The sequence below is a fragment of the Pseudoliparis swirei genome, chromosome 20 (assembly GCF_029220125.1).
Source record: "Pseudoliparis swirei isolate HS2019 ecotype Mariana Trench chromosome 20, NWPU_hadal_v1, whole genome shotgun sequence".
Taxonomy (NCBI): domain Eukaryota; kingdom Metazoa; phylum Chordata; class Actinopteri; order Perciformes; family Liparidae; genus Pseudoliparis; species Pseudoliparis swirei.
In genome coordinates this window covers 1,971,302-1,981,141 of record NC_079407.1, presented here as the reverse complement: position 1 = coordinate 1,981,141, position 9,840 = coordinate 1,971,302, and the positions used below count along the sequence as shown (strand labels likewise).

Here is a 9,840-nt window from a genome sequence, read left to right as displayed (position 1 = left end):
TATATATACATATGACAGTCAGTATATTTTTACAGATATTATAAACATATACTGTACATACATAGAAAACTCTTTAAGTCATTGAGACTTGTTAAAGACAACAACGCTCTGAAGTTTTTAGTTTTTTATATTGATGTTTTTTTAACAAGTATTTGATTTGTTTGTGATTCTCAACCTGAAGTAAAAGTACATCTGTAATTTGAGACCTTGGTTCTTTGTACTTATTTACTCAAATAAATACAATTTAATATAAATTCTGGTTGAATGTGTGACGTGCGTTTTATATATTTTTTTTAGTGTATATATAATTTGAATATATATTAGCTCCAATAAATTCCTGAAGTCTTCATTCGAGACAAAGTCTAACAATCAGACAATAAGATATCTGGTAAACATTACTTTCAAAGCTAGTGTTTGTTGTTTATTTCAGATATGAGCTGATGATGTGGCCACAATAAAAATAAAAATACTATATTAACTTGAGTCTATAGGAGTCATACAAGTAAATGTAAAAAAAGCAGGTACTACAACACTGCGAAAAATGTATATTCATGTAGTATATATAGTCTAAAATGACAATGTGTGGCTCATAAATCATAAACCAGCTCTGTGATTGGTGTTTAACAATAAACACAGTCCAATCATGATCTTCATCATGACTTTAAAGATAATTACAACCTTTATGCATTCTCACCTTTCCCCATGTGATATTTACCGTTGTGGTATATATATAAATAAAAAAATTACAAAAATTTAACATTTCATCTTTATAGTTTTTTTAAAATTCCTCTTTATCATAAATATATATATGATAAAGATGAGATGTAAAAAAACAACATCTTTATGATATATATATTGACATAGATATATATATATCCGTAAATGTATATATATAGACATATATATGTCTATATATATACACACATATATATATATACACATATGTAAATATACGATATATATATATATATATTGACATATATATATACACATATATGTAAATATACGAGATATATATATATTGACATATATATATATATATATAAATGTACATATATATACACATTTACATATATATGTATATATATTTATTTACATATATGTATCTATATATATATATATATATATGTACAAATGTTTTTTTTAAACGAGCTGGTTGTTTTTTAGTGTGAAGCAAGCGGAAGAACCGTCTGTTGTGGAAGGAACAGCGCGAGCAGCTTTGTTTACGCAGCGCGTCACAGGCCTCCACGTCACAGGCCTCTCGGTGGGCGTGTCCTCGCGCGCGGCTCTTCCGGTGGAGACGTGGCTCTGCTGCCATATTGACGCTCGAGCGGAGCCAACAATCACACAACTCCGAGAGGAAGCCGAGCGGCGGACAAGAAAGCCTCGTCGGAGATTAAAAAACAAATAAGCATCCGAAAGAACATCGAGTCGAGAGAGCCGGAGCAGCGTCGCCCCGCAGAGAGAGAGCAGACATGGTGAGGCCGAGCGGGACGCGGGAGCGACGCCGCGGTCTCCATCGGGCCTAGCGAGCTGCCACAACACCGGCTAACGGGGGGCTAGCTTAGCTTCTCCCGGAGCGAGATAACACGGGCGGCCAAACGTCGCGTCGCACCGAGCTGACAGCGCCGACATCACCTCGCGTGCGCGTTGAATCGTCCCGTCGGGTCGCGGAGAGTCTTTTTAATTCCAGGAGAGCAGGTGACGTCAGCTAGCCGTTAGCTCCTGTCGCGAGCCGAAGCTAACGTTACCTGCTGTCACAGATCGTCTCCGGCGCAGAGACCCGCGTCACATCGGCGAGGACTCGACCCCAACACGCGCATTTGTGTTACACTCTTAAAGTGAGCTGAATGCCAACCGCGGTGCGTTCAGGGACCGCCGTCGTGCATTTGTTGTCAACATTAAGTTCAGGGTCCATCGACGTCCTTCGTTGCTAACTTCAGTCTCTGTCGGCGTGGATTACTCGTTCCTTCTTCTTTTTGAGGAGTGGAATAAACAATTCTCACTTATAAAGAACCAACGGACAGCGCGAGGCACGTCATCGAGACGTCAACGTGCCTCTGGTGGGACTCAAACTCCATTTACTGAGATGTTAAAGTTAGTTTGCTTACGCAGCGCTCGCGCACACGCATGGTAAACATGACGTCATCATGTCTTCTGACTCGCTGGATTCGGCTTTACTTTATTTTGCATGTTTCAATTGAACTACACATCCGGGTTACGCAGCTGTCTCCTTCCAGCAGGACTCACACATACCGGGTTGTCCTGTTGTGGGGATGGCTTTGTTGACATAACATGTTGTTGTTGTTGTTAAACCTGGCAAAATATGCTCACATTAGAGGCAATTCTGTTTGTAGGAAGTGAAAGAATTTCCTGCAACACTGAAAGATGTATATTCACGAAGTATATATAGTCTAAAATGACAACGTGTGGCTCATAAACCAACTGTGTGATTAACAACAAACACAGAAGACTTCTCATCATGATCTTCATTATGACTTTAAAGATAATCACAACATGTATGCTTAATCACCTTTCCCCATGTCTGCATAATTAAAAGTATAGCACATTGCTTAAATGCAAAAACAACAAAGGTCTCATGACGAGAGTTCAGCTCGTGATTCATACAGAATCTGTAATTATACGAAGATCACAAGATGTTTTTATTTTCCTTCTCATTAACTTCAAAATTAAGTTTTATGCAACTAAGAAAAACACATAAACTACCGCTAAAAAGTTTAGGGTCGCCCACAAAGTGTTTTCCATGAAAACACACTTATTTATCAATGAATATAAAATAGTCAAGAAAATAATGATTTTTATAGTACATATTAATGTAGTTCTTCTTGTGGCTCAAAGGAAGAACAGTTTTACAGCTTCTCTCAGCAGCATAACTGTTTTCAGCTGCGCTCACATAAAAAGGGTTTGAAGGGTTTTCAACCCCTCCGCTCGTCTTCTGAGGCGATAACACAATGTGCCACGACATCACACGTCATTTAGCAGACGCTTTTATCCAAAGAGACTTACAATAAGTGATCAACCAAGAGAACAAACTCAGAACAATAAGAATACAGGAAGTAACATTTCCTCAACATAGTCGAACTACAAAAGTACCACAATAAGATATTTAAGAGCCACTGAAGTGCTAATGTGTGTTTTAATCCAGATATAGTCTGAAGATGTGTTTGTAGTTCCATCAGAACATGGAGATGGGCCTCTCCACTCTGTAGAGACTTCAGTAACACCTGAGGTTACACATGTAGAGAGTTATGATTCATCTTCATTGATAAAAACAGAGCTTTGAGTCATGACATTTCTCCTAGAGACAGACTGAGTCGTCGTGTATATATTTAAAGAGGATTGCCGTGACGTCCTCCACCTGAGCCCGCCGTGCGTTCTCCGCCCTGCTCCTCGCCTGCAGGTGCTGTTGGCAGCGGCGGTGTGCACCAAGGCCGGCAAGGCCATCGTGTCGCGTCAGTTCGTGGAGATGACGCGGCCGCGCGTGGAGGGGCTGCTGGCCGCCTTCCCCAAGCTCATGAACACGGGCAAGCAGCACACCTTCGTGGAGACGGACAGCGTGCGCTACGTGTACCAGCCGCTGGAGAAGCTGTACATGCTGCTCATCACCACCAAGAACAGCAACATCCTGGAGGACCTGGAGACGCTCAGGCTCTTCTCACGCGTGGTGAGGCTGAGGGGGACCGGGACTGTAAAGAGTACTGGAACCAGTACTTTAGTGTGTACTTTAAAGAGTACTGTAACGTGTACTTTAACACACCTCCAGAGTTCTTCTGGCTCGGTGTCGTTCTCTCTGAGTTGAGTTTAAACTGAAAACATTTCAAATGAACATCAGTCTGCTGTAATAGTCCTGAGGGAGGTCCGGTGTGAGGGTGGAGTTGTGGGTGGAGCCTCGTCTTGAACCCTCTGTCTCCAGATCCCAGAGTACTGCCGCGTGCTGGAGGAGAGCGAGATCTCGGAGCACTGCTTCGACCTGATCTTCGCCTTCGACGAGATCGTCGCCCTCGGTTACCGGGAGAACGTCAACCTGGCTCAGATCCGCACCTTCACGGAGATGGACTCCCACGAGGAGAAGGTGTTCCGCGCCGTGCGGGAGGTGAGGCGCTCTGACCGACAGAGACTCAGATTACACACTCAGATTACAGACTCAGATTACAGAGATTCAGATTACACAGACTCAGATTACAGACTCAGATTACATAGACTCAGATTACAGACTCAGATTACAGAGATTCAGATTACAGAGACTCACATTACAGACTCAGATTACAGACTCAGATTATAGACTCAGATTACAGAGACTCAGATTTAATGTGTTTCCTCCGAATTTTAGTTATGTGTGTTTTCTCCGTTTTAGTGTGCGTTTTCTCTATTTCAGTTTCAGTGTGTTTTCTCCGTTTCAGAGTTTTTTCCTCTGTCGCTTTTTAGAAATGGATTTCAAAGATACTTTTTTTCTTCCTGCTAAAAAATGGCATAAATCGACTTTTAAAAAAATCCAAAAGGCGATTCCCAAACGTCGGTGTGTGTCCCTCAGACTCAGGAGCGGGAGGCGAAGGCCGAGATGAGGAGGAAGGCCAAGGAGCTGCAGCAGGCCCGGAGGGACGCCGAGCGCTCCGGGAAGAAGGTGCCGGCGTTCGGCGGCTTCGGCAACGCCGGCATGATCGGCGTCTCCTCGGGCTCCATCATCACGGACACCATCGTGGAGCCCGAGAAGCCCAAGGTCACGGCGGCCGTGGTCAGGTGCGCCACACGCACACACACACCGGCGTTCCAAAGATGGCGTCGGTTCTGACTCTGCGTCTCCTCTGCAGACCCAGCGGACCCAGTAAAGCTCTGAAGCTCGGCGCCAAAGGGAAGGAGGTGGACAACTTCGTGGACAAGCTGAAGTCCGAGGGCGAGACCATCATGCCGAGCAGCGGCAAGAGGAGCTCGGAGGTTTCCAAAGCTCTGCCGCCGCCCGCCAACGTGGAGAGGTTCGGACGCTCGTCTTAATGATGATGCTGTTGGAGGCTCAGACCGGCCTCTGATTGGCTGGCCTTCAATCATGACATCGTAGTTTCACTTTTTACAGCTTCCAGCTGAAAGGATTCTCCTTATTTCCATTGCAGTGTGTTTTCTCCGTATCTCAGTTATAGTGTGTTTTCTCCGTATTTTATTTTTAATGTGTTTTCTCCGTATTTCCGTTTCTGATTGGAGTAATCAGATTATTTGAGGATAGATTTTAGACGTGTTCTTCTTCACACACACGATGTGTTCAACGGCCGTTGTAAAGAGGTTGGTTCACTGCCGCTCGTGTTCCTCAGTGTTCATCTGCGCGTGGAGGAGAAGATCTCTCTGACCTGCGGCCGCGACGGCGGCATCCAGAACATGGAGCTGCTCGGCATGGTGACGCTCCGGGTGACCGACGACAAGAGCGGCCGCATCCGCCTCATCATCAACAACAACGACAACAAAGGGCTGCAGCTGCAGGTCGGCCTCACCTGCTGCATATTTAGATATTTTTATATAATATATATACATAAAATAAAAAGATGTATATATTCAAATTTATTTATATATATATATTTTAATATTTTTTTATTTTTATTTATATAAAAATATCAATATATTTTTTTATATATGTAGATACAAATATATATTTATATACAAATACTTAAATATAATTTTTAAAAATATATATATAAAAATATATATAATAAAAATTAAAAATAAATAAATATATATATAACATTTCACACAGAGTGAAACAAAGTAAAAAATAATATTTAACAATCCCCCCCCCCCCCCTCCTGGTCTCTGGTCTCAGACGCATCCCAACGTGGACAAGAAGTTGTTCACCACTGAGTCTGTGATCGGCCTGAAGAACCCGGAGAAGTCGTTCCCGCTCAACAACGACGTCGGGGTCCTGAAGTGGAGACTACAGACCACCGACGAGGCCCTCATACCTCTAACCAGTAAGACCCTCATAGCTCTAACCAGTAAGACCCTCATGGAGCTTGAACGCACCGTGTTGCAACTGAAGGGACCCTGTTTCCAGCAGCAGTTGACGTGGTGGTGTGTGTTGACATCTTGACGTGTTGTGTGTTGACATGTTGTTGTTTGTTGACGTGTTGTTGTGTGCTCTCAGTAAACTGCTGGCCTTCAGAGAGCGTCAGCGGCTGTGACGTGAACATCGAGTACGAGCTGCAGGAGGAGAGCCTGGAGCTCAACGACGTGGTCATCAGCATCCCCGTCCCGTGAGTACCTCCTCCTCATCTCCTCCTCCTCCTCATCATCTCCTTTCTCTCCTCCTCATCGTCTCCTCTCCCTCTCCCCCCTCTCCTCCTCCCCCCTCCTCTCCTCATCACATGACTGTTGGTCTCGGTGAATCCATCATGTCTGAGTTTCACTGAGATCAACATTTTATGTTTATACACAATCTGGTTAAAGTGACACGTCATGATGTGTTCAAGGACCGTGGGAAAGATAAAAAATAGTTTTACTACGACATTATCTTTATTAATTTTTTTACAACTTTTTGCTGATAAAATTCTCCGTATTTTCTCGTGTTGTCTCCATTTTCATGTGTTTTCTCCGTATTTTCGTTTTCTCCGTTTTCTCTGTTTTCACGTGTTTCCTCCTCGCTGCAGCTCCGGTGTGGGCGCTCCGGTGATCGGCGACCTGGACGGCGAGTACAAACACGACAGCCGGCGAAACCTGCTGGAGTGGAGCCTCCCCGTCATCGACATCAACAACAAGACGGGCAGCCTGGAGTTCAGCGTCGCCGGGCAACCCAACGACTTCTTCCCCATCAACGTGTCCTTCGTGTCCAAGCGCAACTACTGCGACATCCAGGTGGGCGGAGCCTGTCGCTTCTCGTGGACAAACAAACGCCGCGAGGGGTTTTAAATCACGTAATTGTCATGTAAATATAAACGTGCTCTCATTCTTCTTCCTCTTCTTCTTCCTCCTCTCAGGTCACCAAGGCGACTCACGTAGACGGCGACGTGCCCATTAGATTCTCTTCAGAAACCTCCTTTGTTGTCGAAAAATACGAAATCCTGTAGAAAATTAAAATTACGAATAAATCAAAGAAAACAACAACAGCAAAAATGTTTTTAAAAAATCACCGACAACAAAAATAAAAAAGTCCAAAATGTACGCGTCAGAAAGGTTGAAGATCGGCCTCCGAGACGGCGGACGGGACACGCCTCCTCCTGTGGTGGAGCACAGCGGCGCTGGTGTATTTATATGTTTGTATGAGAGGAGCGTCTATATATAGCACACACACACACACAGGAGCAGAGCTGTACGGAGGAGGAAGACTGGGGGTTCTTCCTCCTCCGTTACGGGTTCTGTGCTTTCTTTTCCATAATGACGAGTCACTCTTTGATCTATTAATCTTTCTCTTCTTTTTTGTAGACGTAACGCACGCCGATATATTCCTCGGCGCTCGGTTATGTTTTGTGTTTTTTCTGCAAAATTGTCGTGACTCTTTATTTTATTTAATATTTTATTTCCATCGTTTAATTTGCCAATCTGGATTTTTTTTTTTTTTTTTTAAAGAGATTTGACTGAGGAATTCTCAGCTGCAGGAAAAACATTTGGCTGTAGAATCTTTTTGTTCTTATTTTGTCCGTTTTCTCGTTTCCTTCTGATTGGTGGAGGGAAGAAGTCCTCCACGCAGCAGGCTCCGCCTCTCACGGCGTTCAGTCCAGATTCAGGATAAACCGCCTCCGGCCCAAGTGAAGCAGAGGCTCTTCGTCCTCGTCATCCTCCACTTACATTCTCATCGACGTCACTCGAGATATCAAGTTTGGTTTTTCATGTTTTTTTTGTTTTGTTCTTTTTCCTCAAATGTTTGTGTGGCTGTGGGGTTGAAAATGACAATTGAGCATTTTTAACTAAATTACTGAAGGGGAATCTTAACATTCCAAGTGTACAATTAGAAAAAATGAATCTTTAATGGAATAAAATGTATTATTGAAAAGTCTGACTTTGGTTTTTGACTCTTGACGCCCCCCTGTGGACAGAGGTAGTAGTGCTCTCGACACTATACAAGCACAAAAATGTAATACAAAATTAAAAATATATAACAAATATTTTTAAATTAAATATATACATTATATAAAATAGATTTTATACTTAATTTAATGTAAAATCAAATATATTTAGTTCCTTCTCACGTATGAAATTAAGCCAAACATTAATGTTTTATGACAACCATGAGGTCAACCAGAAAATGAAGTTACTTCGTTCCGTCTCGTGCCTGCAGGTTCGGTGTAGTGACCGGTTCCTCCACCAGGGGGAGCCAACGGGCTGCTCGTAGTGCCGTGTGCAAACTGAAGCATTCCTCAGGATTCAGGGAAGTGTTTTCTCTGAGTGGTGAGCTGAAGCTCCACTGACAGGTGACCAGAGCTTCTGTAGGTGTTTGGGGTCAAAGGTCAAAGACTTTCCTGCTCTCATTTCTTCAGTGACGCATCGTTACATCCACAGAAAATCATTTGCCTCCAGTAAAAAGCTCAGTGGTTCAGGATCAGATCCCACAGCTGAGTGGCTCCCAAGGGGGGAGGGGGGTTAAAGGGCCACACCCATACTTACACCGTGGGGCATTAATAGCCCCCCAGTCATAAAAAGAGGGCGGGTCCTCTTCAGAATGAGTTGAAGGAGGTCATCTTGTCTCAGGAGCTCAGTCCGGATGTTTCCACTCGTTATGAAAGTGAAGCTCTGTAACTCGTCTTCGTCACTCAGCTGGACTCACGGACGACGCTCAAGAGACATTCAAGGTAGGAGAACAAAGTCGTGCGTATTAGTATTGATACAGAAGTCATTAGGGACAAGCTGTTGGTTTAATAACAGGAAGTGATGCTGATGACCCAACAGCTCTCAATAAACATCAAACTGGACAATTAGTCGTGAAGTAGCTCTTTATGCGACGTGTCCGCATCACAGCAGCGAAGAACAACAGACACAAGTCAACACGAGCTGGAGGAGTTCACTCAGGTAACAAACAGGAATCATTTGTATTTCAAAGAGAAACAAACAATCAGAAACGTCTTCCGGACACGGAGGACTCACAGGGGGCGGAGCCACGTTGTTGTTGTTGACGACCTCGTGTCTGCAGCTCCATCCTTTAATCACTGCTCAAGTCTCTATGAAGACAGGCAACTCGATAAGGACCCAACACAAATGTTGTTGTTGTTCTGGATCATTTGTTGGGTTCTCGGATGTCGTTTTGTCCCTGAACGTCTCGTTCGGGCCTCGGCTCTCGGGGTCCAGCTCTCCGCCTCTCGTGTCAGGAGCTCATTGAAAAGAGAACGATTGAACATAACGAGGTTTATTAATAGAGACAAATATGAATTACTGATTCAAAAAAATAACTCAGACCCTGCAGGACTCCAGAGCAGATAAGCTCCTCCCCTTTTCATTGACAGTGAAGTAACAACACAAGAGGTTCAAACTGTAGTTTCTCGTCTTCATCACTATTAATATCACGTTGGCTGCTCCTGAATTTCCTCTTGGCTGTTGATGCCTCTCAGTCTCCCTCGTTTTAAAAAGGACGTCAGGTTTCTGGTTTGAGCCCCCCCCCCCACATGTCTGTGCATGGTCTGCTCCAAAGTACCACAGAGGACGAGGTCACGAGGAGAGGAGGAGTCTGGGTCCTGCTGGTCCAGACTGGAGCTCCTGGTCCTCCTTAATGTGTGTGTGTGTGGGGGGGGGGGGGGTCTCCTGGTCCTCCTTAATGTGTGTGTGTGGGGGTCTCCTGGTCCTCCTTAATGTGTGAGGGCCTTGGGTTCTCTTTAGTGTGTGTGTGTGTGTGGGGTCTGGGTTCTCCTGATCCTC

At 44.1% G+C, this 9,840-nt stretch overlaps 1 protein-coding gene across 1 annotated transcript; it reads left to right on the top strand.

The window, feature by feature from the left end:
• Window positions 1-1,300: 1,300 nt before the first annotated feature.
• On the top strand, window positions 1,301-7,990 carry arcn1b (archain 1b). Its single transcript, XM_056440771.1, has 10 exons — window positions 1,301-1,478; window positions 3,422-3,685; window positions 3,935-4,114; window positions 4,553-4,758; window positions 4,830-4,991; window positions 5,322-5,487; window positions 5,825-5,972; window positions 6,146-6,254; window positions 6,648-6,852; window positions 6,975-7,990. The coding sequence occupies exons 1-10, from the start codon at window positions 1,476-1,478 to the stop codon at window positions 7,062-7,064; spliced, it is 1,533 nt and encodes a 510-aa protein (XP_056296746.1). The 5' UTR covers window positions 1,301-1,475; the 3' UTR covers window positions 7,065-7,990.
• Window positions 7,991-9,840: the final 1,850 nt, after the last annotated feature.